General features: G+C 39.0%; 1 protein-coding gene across 3 annotated transcripts in view; it reads left to right on the forward strand.

Moving 5' to 3' along the window:
• The window catches only part of abcc4 (ATP binding cassette subfamily C member 4 (PEL blood group)), a 96,795-nt gene that overhangs the window by 28,552 nt on the left and 43,501 nt on the right, over nt 1-24,742 (forward strand). For all 3 annotated transcript variants that reach the window (XR_009062613.1, XM_057830627.1, XM_057830626.1), the window contains exons 3-9: nt 5,180-5,300; nt 6,763-6,987; nt 10,186-10,275; nt 10,432-10,595; nt 16,493-16,618; nt 21,080-21,329; nt 21,540-21,647. Coding sequence is in view for 2 of the 3 variants with exons in the window: in XM_057830627.1 (XP_057686610.1) it covers nt 5,180-5,300; nt 6,763-6,987; nt 10,186-10,275; nt 10,432-10,595; nt 16,493-16,618; nt 21,080-21,329; nt 21,540-21,647 (1,084 nt within the window). In the remaining variant the exon portion in view is untranslated. The remainder of the gene's footprint in view (nt 1-5,179; nt 5,301-6,762; nt 6,988-10,185; nt 10,276-10,431; nt 10,596-16,492; nt 16,619-21,079; nt 21,330-21,539; nt 21,648-24,742) is intronic.

Consider the following 24,742-nt stretch of genomic DNA (forward strand, 5'->3'; position numbering starts at 1 on the left):
TACGTCTGTCATCGTAAAGAATTTCGGTAACGGTAGATTTTCGGTTTACCGCCCTGCTCTACACCATAGTGGCCAAAACATTGACTTATTTCAACGAAACAAAGTACACTATTGTGTCCTGTCTCTTCAATGCCGAGCTTGGCTGCAGGTCGGCCGTGAATGAACACCTTAGTGCCGTCAACCAGTTGTTGTTGTTGTTGATTATTCGAACTAACTAATCGATATATTAATTGACTACCTGGTGTCTGCTGGTGTCAAACTGACTCCATAAAGGGCCAAGTGGGTGCAGGTTTTCTTTCCAACCAATTAAGAGGACACCTTTTGACCAATCTGATCTCTTACATGGGTAATCAGTTAAACTTTGTCAGCTGCTGCTTGTTTCAAGAGAAAATTCATTGGTTAACTGTTTGCGCAGTATCGGTTGGACCAAATCCAGCATCCACTTGGCCCTTTGTGGAATTGGTTTGACACCTATGACCTAAATAATCAGTAGCTGCAGCCCTAAAACCAGAGCATTCGCAGCCAGTCTTTTGAATTTTCGGGGCATTTCTGTGTCACTGTCTGTTCATTTTAGGCCATTTACCGGTCGCTTCTTGTTGAGTTTGAGTCACTGCCTATTCATTTGGGGATATTCCCAGGCCACTGACCCATAAATGCCCCAAAATCAACAGACGTTACATGACATCATTTTTATATAAATTTGCATCTGTTGGGGGGCCAGCTTCACGGAGGTTTGACCACACAGTAACTTTGGTATATTAACACCAGTGTTGTTAATCTTACTTTAAAAAAGTAATTAATTACAGTTACAAATTACTTCTCCCAAAAAGTAATTACGTTATTAACTCAGTTACCTGAATGTAAGAGTAATTAGTTACATGGCAAAGTAACTGGTGATAATTTTTTTTTTCTCAAAAAAAAAAAGTCCCACAATGTGAAGTTTGAAGGGTTTTTGGGACAATTGGCCCTAGCCGAATTCTTTACCCTAAACTTAAGGTTAGGCATTGTAAAGCATTACATTGATCACTCGTTTTTTGCGGTTAATGGGCAGTGTTGTTAACCTTACTTTATAAAAGTAGTTAATTAGTAATTACAAATTACTTTTCCTAAAAAGTAATTGCGTTAGTAACTCAGTTACCGGAATGTAAGAGGAATTAGTTGCTTGGCAAAGTAACTGGTGATAATTTTCATGCTTTTTTTTTCTCAAAAAAAAAAAAAAAAAAACAGGTCACACAATGTGAAGTTTAAAGGGTTTTTGGGACAATTGGCCCTAGCCCAGTTCTTTACCCTAAACTTGAACTAGACACAGGGGTATTGCGGATATTGCGTGTCGAGCACTGCGTCCAGCGTTTTGTCCAAGGTCTGCAAAGCCCTCCGGCCCGATTTGTGTGCCGTGTCCTACAACCAGCCACTGGCAAGCCATAGCAGATTTCTGGCGTCTATGGAACTTCCCAAACTGCGTTGGCAGCCTTGATGTTAACGTTATCATAAAAGCACCAAGGCACTCTCAATCAGTGATTATGTATCGTGTGTGAACTGTCAGTTGTTGAAAATTAAACATCAAAACAACTCTTTTGACACCAAACCTGTGCCTTAGTCTTCATATACTCGAAGTGTGACACGTAAATAAGTCAGACTCACAGCAAACATATGTACACAAAAAATTATGAAGTGCACCAACCAAAAATACGACATAAAGTGATAAAAAGCTAGCAGTTTTTGGCCGACTGTGTCACTGCTTTGTGTGGCCACTCGATTCCGAACACACACGTCTCGGTGGTTCTTCCATTTTTTTATTCAATCACTGACCTTGCCATTTGGCAATCTTTATGATGTCTTGATGAGACTTGCTCTTCGATTATACTCCCTTCGTCTTGGTCCATTTTTGCGTGTAGAAAAATAATGTTTTAATGGCGGTGATTTCACGCTGAACCGGAAACGACAGTCTGAGCGGACCAATCACAGTCCATTTCCCCCACGTCATGTGCGTTGACGTGACGCCAGGGTTTGAAAAATCAATAGGTACACGTCAGGCTACGGCATTGGGTCGTAAATCGGGTCTTCCTTGACGGCGCAGGTCTGACGCGGAAGCATAACTCGGCCTTTATTTTTCACAGAATGTTTATTGGAAAACCTTGAAGTTGTTGCATTTATCATTATTGAAGTATCCAGTGGGGCATCACAATACAATTAGCCATAATATATTAAGTCCACGACTGAATGTATCTGTATCGGTTTGATGTCTGTGTCAGTTTTTGGAGTTGGACAGTATCGAGATATTAGTTATCGGTTAAAAAGTCATTATCGGACAACTCTACTTACGATCTGTGTGTGTGAAACCATCTGCAGTTGGGCATGGGCATTAAATTATTTTAAAGTGGCATTGTAAAGCATTACATTGATCACTCGTTTTTTGCGGTTAATGGGCAGTGTTAATCTTACTTTATAAAAGTAGTTAATTACAGTTACAAATTACTTCTCCCATAAAGTAGTTAATTACAGTTACAAATTATTTCTCCCAAAAAGTAATTGCGTTAGTAACGCAGTTACGTGAATGTAAGAGTAATTAGTTGCTTGGCAAAGTAACTGGTGATAAATTTCATGTTTTTTTTTCTCCCCCCCAAAAAAAAAAAGAAAACAGGTGACACAATGTGAAGTTTAAAGGGTTTTTGGGACAATTGGCCCTAGCCCAATTCTTAACTTCCCTTAACTTGAACTAGACACAGGGGTATTGCGGATATTGCGATAACTAGATAGTAACCTTTGCTATATTTGGAAGTCATTTAATGTTGTGAATCAACTGTTAAAGTTGTTAAATATCTCCCGTTATTGCATTAGTTCCCTTCTCTCTACTTTCGTCATGTGTAAATTTTAAAATTGTTTCATCATTTAAAGATAGATTTAAGTCAAGATTTTGCCGATTTAGGAACATTTTAGATAAAAAGTTACTTAGGTTCGCTAGGAAGGTTCTCTACAACAGAGCCTTCCTGAGAAGTGTACTGCTTTCAGATGGCGGCTGTTAACTAACGCATCTAGTTCTTTATACATGTTGCTAAGGCCGCCGTGTCTGTCATTTGCATCTAGTTCTATATATTTGTGATATCTACCGTAGCATCAAGTGGGCGTAGTTTGTAGGCTATCGGCTACAGTCAGATATTGTTGGAGCCACCTAGCATTGCGTTTGCTACGGCGTCACAACTCCCTTGCCTATTGGAGCCACCTAGCATTGCGTTTGCTATGGCGTCACAACTCCCTTGCCGCCTCCCCACTCCTGCTCTGCTCTCTCGTCTCCGTGAGTCCATCTCTCTCAGACTTTTCTCGCATCATTCAACCAATATATTAATGAATAGTAACGGACGCCTTTCTCGCCTCAGTAACGGTAACGACGTTGCCAAGTTGAGAAAAGTAATTAATTAGATTACTCACTACTGAAAAAATAACGCCGTTATTAACAACACTGATTATCACTGACAGCACTCAAACTGATCCGATACGCATCGGCGCCTGTTCCGGCTACTTTAATCAAATTTGGTCACAAGATCAACTATGATCCGGTATTCACGTGTTTTCGCCTATTCGCGTGTTTAAATTGACTTTCAATGGGAACCCGACACGCTACAAGCAAATGACGCGGCCGGTGTGAACGTAGCATGACTCTTTCCGATTTTCGAGGCATTTACAGGTCACTTTCTGTTGAGTTTTGAGTCTTTGTCTATCCATTTCCCGATCACGTACTGTTGTGTAACCAAAAATGATCAGTAAGTGACACATAAAATGCCCCAAAATCAACAGGAAGTGACTGAGAATGAACAGGTAGGGACCTCGAGTACATGCCTAATTGTGAACTTATGATGGAAACTATAGCCAATTTTCATCTCGTTCTCATCTCGTCAGACGAAAACTTGCATTTGTCTCGTTATGTTGTAGTCTCCCACGAGTTTAGCTCGTCACGTCATCGTCTTGAAAAAAATTTCATTTCATTATTGTCATCGCTGACGAAAACAACTCCGTATATGGGTGTTGCCATCGGGTTGATATCGGCAAACGATATGTTGGAAAACTTGGATTGGATGTTAAAAAGAAAAATCAGCATCTGGACATTCCTAGTAGGCCTGAACGATATTGGAAAAAACTATTGTTGCGATTTTTTGGGGGGTTGCGATATATTGCGATATTTAAAAAAAAAAAAAAAAAAAAAAAAAAAAATATATATATATATATATATTTTTTTTTTTAAGAAATTTTCACTAGATGACTTGAATACCTGTTTGGAAAGACTTTGGATGACTCACCATCACCACAGTGTACAGTGATCCCTCGTTTTTTGCGGTTAATGGGGACCAGAACCCGCCGCGATACGTGTAAAACCGCAAAGTAGTGCATCCCCCCATTGTTTTTTTTTTTTTTGTGTGTGTGTGTGTGTGTGTTTTGTGCTCAGTGTATTTTTTCAGATTTTGTTTTTTTCCTCACTTTTTCCCCCAAAGTGATTTAAAAATGTATATAAATAAATGGTTTTTAAGCACTTCAAATTTCGTAATTATTATCAGTTTTAAACATAACTGTCCAACCAAATCATTTTTGGACAAGAATAAAGTACTGTAGTAGAAAAAGGCTTGGCTTTATTAAATGCTGCTGTTTACCTACCTTACCTGTGACTCTTGGAGTGACATGTAGAAATTTCAAACTCCTCATGATCACTTCTGGCATTTATTTTATATGTCTCCAACGTCTCCACACACATTCATTCCAACGCGGCTTCCTTGCAGAAACTATTTAACAAGTTAAACGATGATTGACAGATCGCTGCCCGGGTTCTTTGGCCAGATCAAAGCCATCGTTAACTTTAATAAGCAAGTGCTAGTGACTGAGAAGAACAAAGGGCTGGGAATGGGAGGATGTGAGGCTGTGCGCAGAGTAGAAAGCACAGAGTATGTGGATAAAAAAAAACAAAAAACTATTGCACGTGCTTGCGATGGGACTATCGCGCACGCGCACATCGCGATGGCGATGTTTAAAAGATATATCGTTCAGGCTTAATTCCTAGTTACTGCTATATTGGCAGTCAATGAGTTAACAATTCCAGGAAACTAATTATGATGTCTCTGTAAAACCTATAACCCACAGACATGATTTTGTGATAAAAAGTGCAACCTAAAACGCCTGACTGTTTCCTTCACAGATATTGGGATCATGAGGTGCAAGAGGCCACCAAAGAATTGCGGAAGCCAAAACTCACATCAGTCATCATTAGATGTTACTGGAAATCATATTCGGTGCTGGGAGTGTTTACCCTTATTGAGGTCAGTTTTCAAGATTGATAATGGGACAGACAACACCTGTATCATGTGCATTCCAGCAGAAATAATTTTATTTTTATTATAATAGTAGTATTTTTAGGAAGTGGCAGCCAGACATGGGAGCAGACATTTTACACTGGACAAGAATAAATAATCATTTTCAGCGATGTTGGTCAACGCACATTTTTTTTCTATTGCCATGATGGAAAGGGTACTTTTCGAACTAATGTTCTCAACATATCGGCTGAATGGTGAAGAAATATCTCATTAGGTAATTAATTGACTTGGTGCTGCAACGATTAATCGATAAACTCGAGTAATTCGATTCGATAGACAAAAGCTTCAAATGAAGTTTTGCTGCTTCGAGGATTTGTTTAGAGTGGCATTATAATGGTTTGTTTTGAAAGTGTTTGCATTTACTTTTATTGATTTGCGTGGATACACCACCCTCTAGCGGCAACGGTGAATATGACATAGCTCATACAAATATGGCTGGATCCAGCTGCTGTTTTTGTTTGAGCTGTTCATGTATTCGTAATTGAGTTTAGAAGTATATTTAGAATTTTGGGGGGGAATATTGGTTTGAATGATTTGTAAAGAGCATTGTTAAAAAAAAAAAAAAAAATCATAGCATTTATTGAGCGGACATTTACAATAGAAGTTAGCCAATTTTTCTTTTATTTTACATCTTCTAAACAACAAAATCGAATAAGGAGGAGGCAGGCTGTTATTAATCTGATTTCTTTATCAAAATGTGTCATGAATACAATCCAAATCCAATTTCAAAGCACACTCTTGTATGACAAGGTACAGTTTGAATGGGAGTTTGTGTTGAAAGGGGACTCTAAGCTGTTAAATGAATGCGTTTATGTGTGTGGTTTCTTTATAAAAAGAAATGAGACAACTTTACTATCTAACAATTACTCAAGTGCTAATATACTTCTCCAAAACACAATACAAATGGCCACAGATTAGCATAATCGCTAACTGACTTAGCCTTCCATGCTAAGTAGTAACATCAACAAAGAATACAAACAATATAATTGTCTTCATTTACTCACCCCTGACAAAGGCCCACCGGATCTAACAACATAAAAGACAATCCAACTCTTGACACTTCGTTATATTATTCAATAACCCAACCTGAGTGTAGCAGTGAACTCTCTCTTCCTCTAATCACTGGCGTGCGTGCAGCCCCACATCACTCATAAACCCAGCAAGGATCCAAACGGGGCTGCTGATAGCTACCGGTAAGAATCGATTATCAAATTAAGTATTTTGCGCACCCGCATTTTACAAGATTTTAGAAGATTATTTACACTCGGTGTTGTCTGTCCCTTTAAGCAACTCAAACCCTCATTTATAACCAGATAGAAATGTTATACCGCAGATTATAACCAGCACATCCTTAACTAAGTGTGAGTCAGTTTGACAAGACGTTTCCTTTTCCTTTCCTCTATGTCAGGAGGTGATAAAGGTGGTCCAAGTAGTCCTTCTGGGTTACATGATCCGGTACTTTGAGGATTACGACCCAAACAATCAAGAAGCTCTGAACCAGACCCTCGGCTACGCAGCCGGTCTGTCAATATGCACCCTCGGCTTGGCTCTGCTGCACCACGTCTACTTCTTCCACGTCCAGAGATGTGGCATGAAAATCCGAGTGGCCATGTGTCACATGATCTATAAAAAGGTACCCATGCTTTTACTGAAGGAACAGGGCTTATGCTCATTATTCAAGCGTAAAGCAAGAGACTTTGTCAAACCATTTCACCAAATCAATACACAATAATTTCAATTTACAGAGCATGTATAGAGGACCAGGAGTGCAGAAGTGAAATAAGTGAGGAGCATAAGTATTGTCATCCATTTTAGGGAAATAAATGATTTTAAAAATAATACAATGTGAGTACCGAAGTTTTTTTTTTTGATTATGTCTCTATGATTGGAGATGCATCTATGATTGAAATTTCAGACCTCTACCTATTTTCTAATTGGTTGAACTTGCAAAATCAGAAGATGTGCAAATACTTCTGCTCCTCACTGTAAATAAATAACACAATTAAATTATTTAATGTCATTAAAATTCTTCTTCTATTTCAATATTTATTAATTTCAATATTTGTCTTCATTTCAGTTTTTATTTATTTCACTTTTAATTTATTTAAATGTTGAAATGAATAAATAAATTTAATAAATATATTTTGGAATAAATAAATAATATTGCAATGAAAAATTAAATTTGAAATAAACATCGATCAATATAGATTGAAATATAAATTTTATATATTTTACTTTTTAAATGTTAAATGTTGAAATAAAATAAAAATTCAAATAGATGTCGAAATAATTAAATAAAAATTGAAATATAATTTGAATTTTATATATTACTTTTTATCTACTTAAATGTTGAAATAAATGTCGAAATAATAAAAAAGAATGGGAATAAATAATAAAATAAATAAAAATTTTGGGAAAAAAAATCTAATTTAAGTAAATATAAATTAAATTGAAATAAATCTATATTGAAATAAAAGCATTTTAATTACACATTTGATAAATTATATAATTGTCTATTTAATTTTTGCACTCCTGGTCCTCCATAAACATGAATGCATAACTCGATCCAATAACAAAGTGTTTATCTACATTTTTGTACCAAAAGGAATGGACAGGAGAAAGTACAATACTTATTTACTCCCGCACCTGTCATCAAGCAATTACCGTATTTTCCACACAATAAGGCAAACATAAAAGCCGTCAATTTTTTCAAAAGCAGACAGTGCGTTTTATAATCCAATGTGCCTTATATATGGATCAATATTGGCTAATCATGGAATGATATTTCCTTTAGCGCAGCACCATGTGGTGGATGCATAACGCAACCACTACAACTACTGCTACTGCACCTTATAATGTGGTGCACACTATATATGAAAACAGTTTTAAAATAGGCCATATATTGAAGGTGCGCCTTATAGTGTGGAAAAGTCATTTTATTAATGATTCAATACATCCGTTTCCTAACGATTAATAATAATAATATTGGTTCTTTTCACACTTTCCAGTTAGGATGTGATAAAATTTAGAAATGCTGATATATCGTGATACTTTGTATCCCAAAAGGTTACAACAAATATCTACCAGAATCTTCCACTAGAATAGTATCTCTGATAACTCGATGGCTGCCATTGATGGCGCTAGATGTCCAATCCATTTTAACTGGAAGGAGCGAATGAACGTTCGCAACCAGTCTTTCTGATTTTCGGGGACTTTACAGGTCACTTTCTGTTCATTTAAAGGTCACTTCCCGCTAGGTTTGAGTTACTGCCTATCAAGGGTGTAACGGTACATGTATTTGTATTAAACCGTAAGGTAAGTGGTGCTCGGTTTGAACGGAGGCGTACCGAACAAGTTTCTGACGTAATGTAACCCTTACTTTTCGAGGTTGTGAGTCGATCGGGTTACAGTTTCTTTGTGTAGATTATATTTACTCCGTCTTCTCTACTATAATGAGGACCAACACGGTAAGACAGTATAACCCAGAAACATCAACGGCGCAACAATGTGGCCACTGCGAGAAAGCAGTGAAACGCGGGCGTTAGAGTCAATCAGCCAATGCACACCAGTCGTAGTGCGGCTGCGTGTTAGACGCGTCCCAGAAGCGGCTCAACACGACGCACGCGAAAAGAACGGCATAGTTTATTATTTGACGCGAGACGCGACCCTCCTGCGTCAATACTACTACCGGTAGCTAGGATCGGGCAGTCCAGAAGTCACTCGTGTAAAAATACGGTGGATCCGGTCGATTTTCAAACTAATATGCGATCGTAACCCACTTTTTGAGTCTATCAGATCTCTTGAGCGGTAGATCGAGGCACAGTTGACTTGTCTTTGTTGATTTACTGTTGTCTTCTCTGTTATAATAATAACCAAAACGGCCCCGTTCAATACAATACCCTCCTACCACAACTAAACAAGTAGGAACTAATATTCACATAGGAACTAAAGTTATACAACATAAAATATACAATATGAATGAATACTAAATCGCATTTGTAAAATATAAACACATAATAAAATAAATAATAACCCATTTAAATAAATTGAAATGAGCTAAAACTAATACTAAAACTAGCTAGCTAAAACTAGCTAAAATAATAAGAATAATACACAGATCCTGCTTACACCATTAAATTAATTAATTTCTGTGTGGTGCTTAAACTTGAGAAAATCCACCAATAAAGCTTTTGAAAAATGTTCATAAGAAAAAAAAAATGATTCATTGAGGCATTTCATTTGTAAAATACATGTGAAAATCTTTGTCATTGGGAATATTTTTCTCTTTAGCTCAGGACTCCTTTTTTCATCTTCTTTCAGAAAGAAAGCTGACCAATATGCGGGGTCTGAAAAGCAAATTGTTGTTGGATTATCTTTAAATACCCGCTACTTTTTGAGCAGAATTCTAGCTTTGTATAGGCTAATGTTCCTATTATTGAAAGCACAAAGGTGTGTAATAAACAACTAGCACATTTATATTTTGCCTTTTGTTTTCTTACTGTACCAAAAATGAACCGAACCGTGACCTCAAAACCCAGGTACGTACCGAACCGAGATTTTTGTGTACCGTTACACCTCTACTGCCTCTTCATCTTCGTGTTCTGTAACCCAAAATCAACAGAAAGTGAAACAGAAATGCTCTCTAAATCAACAGGAAATGAGTGAAAATCAACAGCAAATGACCTGAAATGTCCCGAAATGAAACTCATTGACCGCCATAGACGTCCAATTCATTTGAAGTGGGAGCATGGAAGCGAATGAACGTTCGTTCATTCATCCAACTTCTTCCTTAAGTAGTTTTTTGCTGAGGCTTTTTTGTTTCCGTAATTAGGCTTTATGTCTCAGCTGTTCTGCAATGGGAAAGACCACCACTGGCCAGATTGTGAACCTGCTTTCCAATGATGTCAACAAGTTTGATGAAGTAAGTCACACAATGTATGCAGAAAGATAAACCAATTCTGTGCATGCCAAGAGCCAGTTTAATGGGTTGAACATTTAATGTTTTCAGCCAGTGCTTGACTTGTAACGAGATAGAGATACTGATCTGCCTTTTCACATGATTTTTGTTTTACACTAGGTGACAATCTTTCTGCATTTCCTGTGGGTGGGGCCCCTGCAGGCAGCAACTGTAGTGGGCCTCCTATGGCTGGAGATTGGGCCGTCTTGCCTGGCTGGCATGGTGGTCCTTATGTTCCTAATGCCAGTGCAAACACTTTTCGGAAGGTTGTTTTCCAAATTCAGGTAATATTTCCAGTAATTCGTGTGATCCAAGCTAACCACAAGAAAACAGCATCATTAAGAGTGCGTAATGTATAATTTCACCATATTTTGGTAGTGGTATGCTCAAATTAATGGTAGCTTTGTATCAGTGTTGTTTTTGCCTGCCTTTTTTAATGTTCGTTTTGGTCTTTTGGATGATAATACTTTTAGTCTTAGTCCTATTTTAGTCATCTCAAAATGTGTTTGTCTTCATCTAGTTTTTGTCCACGTAAACTCAATACTAATTTCGTTTACAATACTAATTTAGTTTAGTTTTAGTTGTTTGCTAAAAATGTTTTCATCTGTGAAAAAAAAAAAAAAAAAAAAGACCAATGTAATGTAAACTAATGTAAATCAAAAAAGTCTCTTTAGTCTTTAGGTTTTAGCACTTTGGGGTATGATGAACACTGCTCTGACATCTGTTTTCTGTTACTGAGCACAGAAGAACCAACCACTGTGCAAGCTGTATGGGAACACATCACAGGCAGCACAATACCGTAATATCCTGTGCAAAGCATCAGTCAATTTCAATCCATGCTAATTGGTCCCATGAAAAATAATGAAAACCAGAGTATTTCTTGAATTTATAAAACAGGATGTAAAAAGTGGACATGTCCGGGCAAAAGAGGATGTTTGGTCACCCTACCCTAGTTGACCCTAGTGGCCTGCTCCTTGTGTGATGACCAATCTGCTGCCACCTGTGCCTCATTGTCTCGTTACGCCTCGTCTGTGGATCTCCGTTTTTGTTCAGTCCTTGTTTCGTCATTGTCTATCACAGCGTCCTTCTATTCTCCTCATGTTCTGCGTCCATGCCTTGTTAATCCTGTATCCCCAAGTAAGTTTTGATTTCTGGTCTTTTGTATGATCCCCACACGATCATTGAAATTTTTTGCCTGGCCTCCCCGTTATTTCCTAGCAATTGGGTCCGCCTTGTCTGCCCCCCCGAGATCGTGAAAAGTTGTTCACTCATTTTTCACAGAATGTTTATTGGAAAACCTTGAAGTTGTTGCATTTATCATTATTGAAGTACATGCTCAATGATGTTCATGTCTGGTGACTGGGCTGGCCAGTCCTGGAGGATCTTGATCTTCTTTGCCTTGAGGAACTTTGAGGTAGAGATTGAAGTATGCGATGGAGCACCATCATGCTGCAGAATTAGTCAATTTTATGGTTAGGAATGTAAGAGGCAGCTACGATTTATTGATATTTTAGACTATTCATGTTGCCTTCCACCCTGCAGATCTCTCGCACACCCCCATACTGGATGTAACCCCAGACCATGATTTTGCCACCACCAAACGTCACTGTTTTCTGAGTGAATCTCGGATCCATGCAGGCTCCAGTAGGTCTCCTGCAATATTTGCGGCGACTGTGGTGTAATTCAATGGGAGATTCATCTGAAAAATCCACCTTTTGCCACAGAACAGTGTTTGGTGGTGGCAAAATCATGGTCTGTTTATCCAATGTTACTTTGTTGTCAATCTTTTACGATGGTAGGCGTTTGACCCTGGATCAAATGTTCAAGCTTTTCAACGGATGATATTTTGAGCCACTCCCAAAAGATGACTTTGAATATCTTGAACTGCAACTACTTCAAGCATCAAAGTGGATGTAGGAATAGACAGGATTTTTTGTTTATTTTTTCCTGTTTTGTTTGTTGTTTGTTTTTGTTTATGCCATGTGCTCTGTAATGCACGTCTGTATAGCTTTGACTAATGTGAAAACTTGACTTCGCTTGACCTGACTCAATAGTAGAGTAATTACTTCCAAAGAAAAAATGTGCCCTGGCAAACCAGTCTGAATTTCGCAAAGTACAAGATACAAGTCAATTAAGTCAGTCTGGTATTTTGTGGTTTGTGCTGGGTTTCAAAGTCATTACTAACACGCACAGACTGAATCTGACTGAATCAATCACAGAAGCGCGGATGCAAGTTAAACAGAATGCTACATGCGCTGTTGTAGTCAATTTGTAGTTCAAAAGCAATCATGGCGGGCAGTCATGATAACTACCGTTTTTGTGTGAAACATTGAGAGTTCATGGTGTAGTGTCGTGTACAGTGCTGGTTTTTCAAAAAGTGAACAAACACTCAAAGTCTGATTGAATGATTTGCAGAGTTTAGTATGCCATGCTCAATATAAATACATTTGAAGCAGCTCAACATCCCTAAATAAATTATTTTTTTAAGATTAAAATGACAGCCATCAATTGTTTCCTCTAATATTTCTACTTATCCCCATTTAAACCTCTGAAATTATCCACTTTTTTGGATGTTTTAGGCAGTCTTGGCTCCAACGAAGAGCCCAAAAATTGCAGCACTTAGCATTAAAACCTGGCAAAAAATGTTCACCTTTAAAAAAAAAAAAATTGGAGAAAACTTGTGGCCGATGATAGGTAAAATTGCATTTTCGGTTTCCTGTCAAAAGACCGAAAGTTTACCACCAAATAGTCCTCACTTCTCTTCTGATGATGTAATCAAAACACGATGAGAAGCAAAACTACTGGTTCACGGCCAACATGTCTGTGGTTTGGAAATATTAGTGTATTATAAGTGGAAGTCTGAATCAGCCTTTATGTCAAAGCGCTTTGAGTGCTTTAAAAGGAGGAAAAGGAGCTAAACAAGTAACACCATTTACCATCGAGATCTCATTTAGCTTGGCAATTGAAGGCATAAGATCAATTTTTTGAGTGTTCCAAAAAAGCGCATTAATCAAGGTTTCATCGGCCGTCACGTTTGTGCCTTAGTCCACCGAACAGAATGCATGATGACGCCAGCACCTCAGCGATAGGACACGTTCATAAAAAATGAATTATTTGCATGTCTATTTTTCAGCCTTTTGGTTTTGTTTCCAAATCTCGTTTTTTTGTTTCTGACAAGAATTTTGCTTTCGGTACATCCACCCAAAAAATTGAACAGCTTTTGTTTCAAACATCTAATAACTAAGTTGGGAGAGTTTATAATGATTTTTGAAAAAAAAAAAATTTGCAAAGAAAAACTAGTCATGGAAACGTTTGATTTTCGCAAAAAACAAGTGTCGCAAAAATGTTTTTCCGATGTTTCCAGATAAAAATGTATCACAAGAATGTAATGAAACACTTTTCATAAATATGGACTCCGTAGGATGTAACGTACACAGTCACATGACCACTTCCAAACACGCAACGTTGGCATCCATATTCTTTTAGTTAAATCTCGCAGGATCTGACGGAAAGTTACCAGGCTTTTTCGACAAAACGGCCTCAAAAGGAAACCCGCTGATGTAACAATTATACTTTGCTAAAATCTTTGAAATATTGCTTTTGTTTCATGAAAAACTGTCATGGAAACGAAACTATTCATGAGTACAGAAAAAAAGAAAAAGTACTTTTCATGGGTGATTTTTGGGTCCGTATACACCAATGGCGGACTGGGATACTGGGGATTCCCCCGGGTGGGTTGAATGAGCGGACCCTAAAATTAGCGCACCCACGTAATCTAAGCATTACGGTAAATGCAGCGAGCGGCAAGGCAGTTGACTTCTGTGTGCTTGCTTTGTTCCCAACTCTCAAAAACACTCTCAACACTCATAAATATATAATGCCACCATTGTCATCATTTAAAAATGAAACAAAGTCACCTGATCTTAAACACGCTCCATCTCCATGTGCGTTACGTGCGCTGTCAGGTCAGTAAAATATTATGCCATTCCCCTGAGAAAAGGGTCGTTTTAGTAGATGGTAGGTTACAGTTCTCATTTTTGTGGCATTGTAAATCCGCAAATCTGAATAGGTACTGGCTAAGGTTGATGAATATTAGTAGTGGACCTCTCTGGCTACGCCCATACTCAAAACTGTGCATTTTTATTGTACCATTTTTGGAAAAATGAATAACAGTCCTGCATGTAAACTTTAATCAGGTTACAGTTGTCACTTATGTGATACTGTAAATCCACAATTTTGAATAGATTCTGGCCAAAGGTTGGCCTCTCTGCTATTCCCATACTCAAAACTATGCATTTTTACTGTACCAATATTTAGAAAAATGAATTCAAAGTCCTCCAGGTACAGTGGGGCAAATAAGTATTTAGTCAACCACCAATTGTGCAAGTTCTCCTTCTTGAAAAGATTAGAGAGGCCTGTAATTGTCAACATGGGTAAACCTCAACCATTAGAGCCAGAATGTGGGGGGGAAAAAAAACAGAAAATCACATTGTTTGATTTTTAAAGAATTTATTTCCAAATTAGAGTGGAAAATACATATTTGGTCACCCACAAACAAGCAAGATTTCTGGCTGTCAAAGAGGTCTAACTTCTTGTAACGAGGTCTAACGAGGCTCCACTCGTTACCTGTATTAAGGGCACCTGTTTTAACTCATTAATGGTATAAAAGACACCTGTCCACAACTTCAGTCAGTCACACTCCAAACTCCACTATGGCCAAGACCAAAGAGCTGTCGAAGAACACCAGAGACAAAATTGTAGACCTGCACCAGGCTAGGAAGACTGAATCTGCAATAGTTAAAACGCTTGGTGTTAAGAAATTATTAGAAAATGGAAGAAACGACCACTTATAATCTCCCTCGATCTGGGGCTCAATGCAAGATCTTACCCCGAGGCGTCAAAATGATAACAAGAACGGTGAGCAAAAATCCCAGAACCACACGGGGTGACTTAGTGAATGACCTACAGAGAGCTGGGACCACAGTAACAAAGGCTACTATCAGTAACACAATGCGCAGCCAGGGACTCAAATCCTGCACTGCCAGACGTGTCCCCCTGCTGAAGAAAGTACACGTCCAGGCCCGCCTGCGGTACGCTACAGAGCATTTGGATGATCCAGAAGAGGACTGGGAGAATGTGTTATGGTCAGATGAAACCAAAATAGAACTTTTTGGTAGAAACACAGCTTCTCGTGTTTGGAGGAGAAAGAATACTGAATTGCATCCGAAGAACACCATACCCACTGTGAATTATGGGGGTGGAAATATAATGCTTTGGGGCTGTTTTTCTGCAAAGGGCCCAGGACAACTGATTTGTGTAAAGGAAAGAATAAATGGGACCATGTATCGAGAGATTTTGAGTGAAAATCTCCTTCCATCAGCAAGGGTATTGAAGATGAGACGTGGCTGGGTCTTTCAGCATGACAATGATCCCAAACACACAGCCAGGGCAACAAAGGAGTGGCTTCGTGAGAAGCATTTCAAGATCCTGGAGTGGCCTCGCCAGTCTCCAGCTCTCAACCCCATTGAAAATCTGTAAAGGGAGGTGAAAGTCCATGTTGCCCAACGACAGCCCCAAAACATCACTGCTCTAGTGGAGATCTGCATGGAGGACTGGGCCAAAATACCAGCAACAGTGTGTGAAAAGCTTGTAAAGAGTTATAGAAAACATTTGACCTCCGTTATTGCCAACAAAGGGTACGTAACAAAGTATTGAGATGAACTTTTGGTATTGACCAAATACTTATTTTCCACCACGATTTGCAAATAAATTCTTTTAAAAATCAAACAATGTGATTTTCTGTTTTTTTTTTTTTTCACATTCTGTCTCTCATGGTTGAGGTTTACCCATGTTGACAATTACAGGCCTCTCTAATATTTTCAAGTGGGAGAACTTGCACAATTAGTGGTTGACTAAATACTTAATTGCCCCACTGTATGTAGGTTACAGTTCTCATTTTTGTGGTACTGTAATTGCACAATTTTAAATATATTCTAGCCAAGGTTGGTGAATATTAGTAGTAGACCTCTCTGACTACTCCCATACTAATACTATATAATACTAATCCCATGTCTTCAAATATACTCTGCATATTCAGAAATGAGATTACGTTGAATTTTCATGGTTTGAACTTGTGTTGGGATCTCTTTTTAGTAACTCTACTACTCTCCCACATCTTTAGGAGTAGGACAGCCATTCTGACTGACAGTAGAATCCGCATAATGAACGAAGTGGTGTCTGGGATTAGGATCATCAAGATGTATGCCTGGGAGAAACCTTTTGCTGCTTTGGTGTCGGACGTAAGAAGGTGAGATTTATGCTTTTTTTCCATAGAAAAGGCTTGTATTAATCAGTAGGATAAAGCATTTAAAACAGACTTTTGGGGGGTCAGTGCAAGAAACGTTGATTTTTTGCTAATGAGAGTGATGGACGAATGAAACTCGTTCAAAAAAATTAACTGTTTTTACATCGACCACACAGTAACTTTGGCTTATTCCCATTTACAGCTCTGAAACTAAGACTGACAGTCAAAATCTGATTTTCTAGCCCACCCAGATTTAAAATGGGTGGCACTTTCGCAGTCTGAACAGTCAAAAAACACAGAAATTTAAATTTTGCGAGACTGGTTGAAACCACTTACGGGAGGTAGTTTCATATCAGATATGGACAAGACGCTTCTCAATCTGAACAACTCAGATGGGTTTCGACTGTCCATGACGTCACTCTATGCTGGATGACGTCTTTGTTGCCACAGCAACCTGTCAGGTGTGTCAATAATGTGGGCCAGTCTGAACAGACCCAGATATGATTTGGAAACTTGCTAAAAAAAGTGTGAGCAGCCAGCCTTAAAAATCAGATTTGAGGAGAAATCTGATTGGAATCCGATATGCCTGGAGCCTGAACACAGCCTAAGGAAACACATTAATGAAGCGCAGGTGTCAAACTCCACACTATGTATGCCACTTTATTTTGGGCGACCAAAGAAATAAAAATCATACGCACTGACTTCAGTTTCTTGCTAAAATAAAATTTAGATACATTTTCTGGGATCCCTAATAAATAGCAAGGATTTAGTATGGCTGCAGCTATGGATTATTTAAGTCATAGATTAATCCATCGATTAGTTAGTTCGAATAATCGAGTAATCGGATTACCAACATTTACTGCATTGCAGAATGAATTTTAGGAGAGGTAGAACAAAGGCTTACGAAGATTGCACTTTCAAAAGAGCATTAAATGCGAATTCAAAATAAGGGAAAGTTTACATGGTGACTCTCCGAAAAGACGAAAAAATTCAAATTTGCATTTATATGGTTCCGTCTCCATTCGATCAATGTCGCAATTCCGCATGAAAACGATGTAGTATTCATGCCAGGCCCTAGGGGGCAGTGCAGATTTACATGGCGACAGTGAATGATGTACTTTGACCTCCTCAGCCCGGAAGACAACATGCCTGCCCACTCCAAGCTATGGCATTTTCTTTTGTTCAAAACTGCACAAAAATGGAAACATTCAACATATTTAACATATTTAAATTTAAAAATATTATTAAAACAGTAAATTTAAGCCGAGGTTCCGCCATTAGCTTTTTAAAATGTTTAATAGCACCACTGCACACGCCCAGTGTGACATGTACAAGTGCTGACGTTATCGGTGTGGGTACCGCGCCGCAGGAGCTTTTGATATGCATGCGGAGCCAGCCCCCTCTAGCCCCCGCAATCGAATTCTTCCACTTTGGAGGCAGGATTCAGAATTTTTCGTCTTCGCCGACACCATATGCACACGAGGCAATTCCGCTACTCAGTCATTGCGTCTTTGTGTCGCAGAGTCGCCATGTAAACTGCCCCTAAAATTCCCGAGTTTTTTTTTTCAAACGGTGCAGAATTGCACTTTCATTTCACACAATAAATGTATTTTAAAATATATTAAAATACTTGAGCCCAACATCAAACAGTATAAAAGAATTTATAAATTAGGATCGTAGTACAACAAAAGAACAATTGGTTAACTTTTAAAAGTCCGCTAGCTTAAATGCACTAACCCTGACTCTAAACGCAGGTTTTTAAAAAAAATTATTATTTTTTTTTTTTTTACAATGCTCTTCACAGATTGTTCAAACACATATTCCCACAAAAGACTGCTAAATATATCTATAAAATAAACTAAGAATGCATAAAAAAAAACCATTAGCTCAAAACAAAAACTTATGTTGGTCTTAACAAGGAGCAGCTGGATACAGCCATGTTAAATGAGTTATGCCATATTCACTGTCGCAGCTAGAGGGCAGAGGATACACTACCACCAAAATAAATAAAACTAAATGCAAATGCTCTTAACAAAACGTTCAAACACATATTCCCACAAAACAACTGGTAAATGTACCTATAAACTAAATGCATTAAAAAGTGCAACAAATGCATCAAAAACATATTGGCTCAAACAAAAACTTATCTTATGTTGGTCTTAACAGGGAGCAGCTGGATTCAGGCATGTTAAATGAGTTATGTCATATTTGCCACTAGAGGGCAGTGTATCCGCCAAATTCAACAAAACTAAATGCAAACATTTTCATAACAAACCATTTCAGCGCAACTCTAATTAAACGAATTTTTAAGCAGCAAATTTGATTGGTACTAATGTCTATTTTGGCCGAATTTGCATGCCTTTAATGTTGCTTTTATATTTCAAAGTAAAAAATTGTTCAAGCCATTGTCCCTTTTTCCAGGACACCATAACCTTCATGTCCAAACTGTTGTTTTCATCACTGACCAATTACAATCAATATTTTGGACCCAAAAAGAAAAAAAAAATCCCGACATCTTTTGTTAAAATTTGTAATGTTGATGTCCTATTGACAACCAAACATGCTCGACCAACCATATTGAAGCTTGATAATATTTATTCAACTTGTTAGCATAAACATTCAATAGAAAAAGATAAGACTGAATAGTTTTATGTTTGACAATTTAACACAAGCAGCAGGTATGGTCATCGGCGTTTTTTGCCTTTACACATACAATGGTCAAAATAGGTTATATACAATGCAAAATGGTGAATATATATACATATATGTATGTATGTAGGTGTATGTATGTATGTATATGTATCTATATATACAGTTGTGGTCAAAAGTTTACATACACTTGTGAAGAACATAATGTCATGGCTCTCTTGAGTTTCCAGTTATTTCTACAACTCTTGATTTTTCTCCGATAGAGTGATTGGAACAGATACTTCTTTGTCACAAAAAACATTCATGAAGTTTGGTTCTTTCATGACTTTATTATGGGTTAACAGAAAAAGTGATCAAATCTGCTGGGTCAAAAATATACATACACAGATCTAAAAAAGCGAATCATTGACTTGAACAAGTCAGGAAAGTCACTTGGAGCCATTTCAAAGCAGCTGCAGGTCCTAAGAGCAACAGTGCAAACAATTGTTTGTAAGTATAAAGTGCATGGCACTGTTTTGTCACTGCCACGATCAGGAAGAAAACGTAAGCTATCACCTGCTGCTGAGAGAAAATTGGTCAGGAGGGTGAAGATTCAACCGAGAACCACCAAAAAGCAGATCTGCCAAGAGTTAGAAGCTGCTGGAACACAGGTGTCAGTGTCCACAGTCAAGCGTGTTTTGTATCTACATGGACTGAGAGGCTGCCGTGCAAGAAGGAAGCCCTTGCTCCAAAAGCGGCACCTTAAGGCTCGACTGAAGTTTGCTGCTGATCACATGGACAAAGATAAGACCTTCTGGAGGAAAGTTCTGTGGTCAGACGAAACAAAAATCCAGCTGTTTGGCCACAATGCCCAGCAATATGTTTGGAGGAGAAAAGGTGAGGCCTTTAACCCCAAGTACACCATGCCTACCGTCAAGCACGGTGGTGGTAATATTATGCTGTGGGGCTGTTTTGCTGCCAATGGAACTGGTGCTTTACAGAGAGTAAATGGGATAATGAAGAAGGAGGATTACCTTCAAATTCTTCAAGATAACCTAACGTCATCAGCCCGAAGATTGGGTCTTGGGCGCAGTTGGGTGTTCCAACAGGACAATGACCCCAAACACACATCAAAAGTGGTAATGGAATGGCTAAATCAGGCTAGAATGAAGGTTTTCGAATGGCCTTCGCAAAGTCCTGACTTAAACCCCATTGAGAACTTGTGGACAATGCTGAAGAAACAAGTCCATGTCAGAAAGCCATCAAATTTAACTGAACTGCACCAATTCATTCAAGTGTCAAAGATTCAACCAGAAGCTTGCCAGAAGCTTGTGGATGGCTACCAAAAGCGCCTAATTGAAGTGAAAATGGCCAAGGGACATGTTACCAAATATTAGCGCTGCTGTATGTATATTTTTGACCCAGCAGATTTGATCACTTTTTTTCTGTTCACCCATAATAAAGTCATAAAAGAACCAAACTTCATGAATGTTTTTTTGTGACAAAGAGGTATCTGTTCCAATCACTCTATCAGAGAAAAATGAGAGTTGTAGAAATAACTGGAAACTCAAGAGAGCCATGACATTGTTCTTCACAAGTGTATATAAACTTTTGACCAAAGCTGTATATAAGTCCCACCCCCAGCCAAACTATGGAGAAAAAAAAAAAAAAAAAACTGCGACTTTCGTCCGAAAAATACGGTGCCTTGATGAATTTTCATTGTAAAAGTTTCATCGTTATGTAGCACATATCCTCATAAGTCATTTGCATTTTAATTTTTGTGTTCCTCATCCACATCCCTATCATCACAGTATCATCTTCCTCCATTGTCTGTAGGAAGGAGATCCAGCAGATTATGATGAGCTCATATCTGCGCGGCCTCAACATGGCCTCCTTCTTCTGTGCCAGCAAGATCATCGTCTTCATCACCTTCACCCTCTATGTCCTGTTGGGGAACAAAATCTCAGCCAGTCGGGTCTTCGTTACTGTGTCACTGTACACGGCCGTGCGCCTCACTGTCACGCTCTTCTTTCCCAGCGCTATCGAGAAGCTCTTTGAGAGCCGTGTCAGTGTTCAGAGGATCCAGGTCCGTCACTGTGTGAAATTTGAACTATGGCACCTCCAATTTGAGCGCTAAAGCAATTTACTTTATGGGATTTGATAGCTTTTGTGACCAAACCTTTATCCCCATAAAGAATCACCCCTTCATTTAGCAGATGTTTAACACAATCATTGTTGTATTGACGCATCCAATAAATGCATAACTTGACCTATGTTCTTGTTTGTTGCGTTCAAGGAGTTCTTGTTGCTTGATGAGATGACAAAGATAAGCACTCCTTTGCCGCTTGTGGAGAAGCAAGATTCTGCCATCGAGATACAAGACATGATGTGCTACTGGGATAAGGTTAGAATTGTCACACTTCACTACACTGTGCTGCACTCAACTTCTTCAAAAATTCACTGGGTCACAAAAGAAAAGCTGAATTAAAAACTGAGTTTGTACCGACATGGTTTAGTAATAGTCAGGTTTCCCAAACATGCTTGACATTGTTTTCATGCTCATCTACTTAAGAATAGCCTTGGAAAAACGTAGAAAACTATAACAGTGTCAAGCGAAATTCAAAGTCCAAACACTTTGCAAAAGAAAAAAAAGTTCGAATGCAAACTGCCACAACACGATCCCCAGTTCCTGAAGCACGATTGCCAATTGGGAAAAGCACGAATCCCAATGGCGTACCACACACTGCACATCACTTCTGCACATTAATATTCATGACGTTAGCAACTGTTGCCAAGGGGGACACACTACCATTTGTCCCCAATAGTAAATGAATGGAAGTAATGTACGAAGGAGATGTTTACAGAGCTAAACCTACCAACTCTGTCCGAAAATGATGTCCCTGGTGCCAAATTAACTGGTAAAGATGTGAAGGATCATACAAATGTTCAGTTAAGATAGCTTGAGTGTCGCGGAATAAAAAAGAAGGGCTTTTTCTTGTGTATATTGCCTTATGCCACTGACAATGACATTCTCCTGTTTCGCCACTCTATCCTTTATCGCCATATGCCCCATCTTTCTTATATGTTATATCCTCTGGTTGTCTTATGTTTCTGACCGTTCTTGTCCCTGTGATTGCCCATTGATTTCACCTGTTGTGCCTGCTCCTAGTGTATCATCCAACTTGCATCCTCCTGTGTCACCCACCTGTTCCTCGTTGACTCGTTACCCAGTGTCTGTGTCTATATAAGCTCCCTGTTTTTGTTGAGTCTTGTCGCGACTTTGTGCATGTCCATGTTAATGTCGGCGTTTTTACTAGTTCCTCGTGTTCCTCATCCTGTTTCGAAAGTAAGTGGATTTGTTAGCCTGACTTTTGTTTTTTAGGAGCGTTTGGATTTCCCGGTCGTTTTGTTGGTACTTAGTTTTTTGTTGGCATTAATTAAAACATTGTTGCACCGCCTTTTCTGCCTCACCTCTCTCTTCCTGCAATTGGGTCCACACCACCTGCCTACCCGCGTAACTTGACAGTCCATTTTGCAGTAAATGAGCGTGACGCCGTCACTCGAAATTCAAATCTCAACCCCCCACCCCCATTTACTGCAAAATGGACCCGAAATCATTTGTACTAGTTGTTGACGCCCCCGTTATTAAGAGAGGTGATGCGCTCCGTCGCCAAGGGAGTTATGACGTCCTAACTTGAAATTCATGTCTTTATCAATAAAGCGATAGCAGCATAAACGACCGTTTTTACAGCACAAACGAGTGACATCATTTTCATATAAATTTACGTCTGATGGGGGGGTGGGCAACTTCACGGAGGTCACAAAGTGTCCTTTTTTTCCTCTTGCTGTCGTGCTGTGAGAAATTAGGATTGTGTTGTGGCATTTTGCATTCGTCTTGCGAGCTATTTGTAGTCTTGTTGCGAGCCATTTGCTGCCGTGTTGTTGCAATTGTGGTTCGTGCTTTTGCCAATTTGCAATTGCGCTTAATTCACTCCCAGCCATTTTCACCGGAGCAAGGCCCCTCGCTCCGGCCGTTTCACTGGATTTTGACTGATTTTGCAAGGCCCACTGAAAATTCTGTTCTATTGCTATATAAACATGGAACCCACCAAAAGAAAGATTAGGCTCTCTTCTTTCAGCATGAAAAAAATAAGTTCATATCTTTCTCCATTCTTTAGAAATCAGCATTAGAAAATAGCTTAATTTGAGCAATTTTCCGATTTCTGATGAAAAAACAAAAAAGTTGAGCTTTTTGTGAAAGCATACATTTCAAACATACCTTTGACTTTCATATTTCTATTTTTTGCTTTAGTAACATCCCAAACATCTGAATGTTTTCCTTTTACAAAATAACATAAACAATAAGACTAATAGCGCTTTTGATAGCAAAGTAACAAGTTATTTACACATAACTAACTGAGATGACGCTTTTGAGGCCGCCTGTCTCATAAAGATAGATTTTTTTAAGTCTTTGTGGGGTCTGCTCTGAGAGCAGCACTGACTCAACGACATCGTCCGCTGCACTGGTGGCCCCGGTCGTTCTGCTCAATCGTCCCAGGCGTCCTCGCGATTGTTCTGATCAGTCGTCCGCCACCTGGCATCCTTCTGCCAGAACCCTGGCCGTGTGGCCCGGCCGTTCGTTGCCGTTGAATCGGGTTGCGGGTCTTAATCAAATGCGCTACTGCCCTCCAGTGGCCAGTTTTATTGCTTTAAAATGGATTTTCAGCTTTGTGCTTTGGAAATCAGTTGAATCAGAACCCAGAGATGTCGTAAAAGACTGAAACAATTAAAAATAGAACGTATTTATACGGCACGGTGGCTGAGTGGTTAGCACGTCTGCCTCACAGTTCTGAGATCAAGGGTTCAATTCCGGGCTTCGGCCTTCCTGTGTGGAGTTTGCATGTTCTCCCCGTGCCTGCGTGGGTTTCCTCCGGGAACTCCGGTTTCCTCCCACATCCCAAAAACATGCATGGTAGGCTGATTGAACACTCTAAATTGTCCATAGGTGTGAGTGTGTGCGTGAATGGTTGTGTGTCTCCTTGTGCCCTGCAATTGGCTGGCAACCAATTCAGGGTGTCCCCTGCCTACTGCCTGAAGTTAGCTGGGATAGGCTCCAGCACCTCCGCGACCCTCGTGAGGAATAAGCGGCATGGAAAATGAATGAATGAATGAATGAACGTATTTATACGTTTTTGGGAGCAAATGAGTTAAGGGATTTGGGATCGTGTTTAGGCAATTTGCATTGGTGCGTTTTTTTTTCTTTTGCAAGGCGTTTGCAATTGGGTTTCTTGCTTTTTTTATATTTACAAAGTGTTTGGACTTTGCTTTTCGCCTGACACCTCGCTGCCACCGTTGTTATGGCCTGAGGAGGTCTGTATCGCCGACACTAATTAACTTTGAGGAGGCTGGTAGGAGCCCTCCCACACTAAAAAACTACACATGTGCTCACTTAATTATGGTATATGTCACTTCCCCATTTCCTCATTCATATGATATTGT

The sequence above is a fragment of the Corythoichthys intestinalis genome, chromosome 2 (assembly GCF_030265065.1).
Source record: "Corythoichthys intestinalis isolate RoL2023-P3 chromosome 2, ASM3026506v1, whole genome shotgun sequence".
NCBI classification, from domain to species: Eukaryota; Metazoa; Chordata; class Actinopteri; order Syngnathiformes; family Syngnathidae; genus Corythoichthys; species Corythoichthys intestinalis.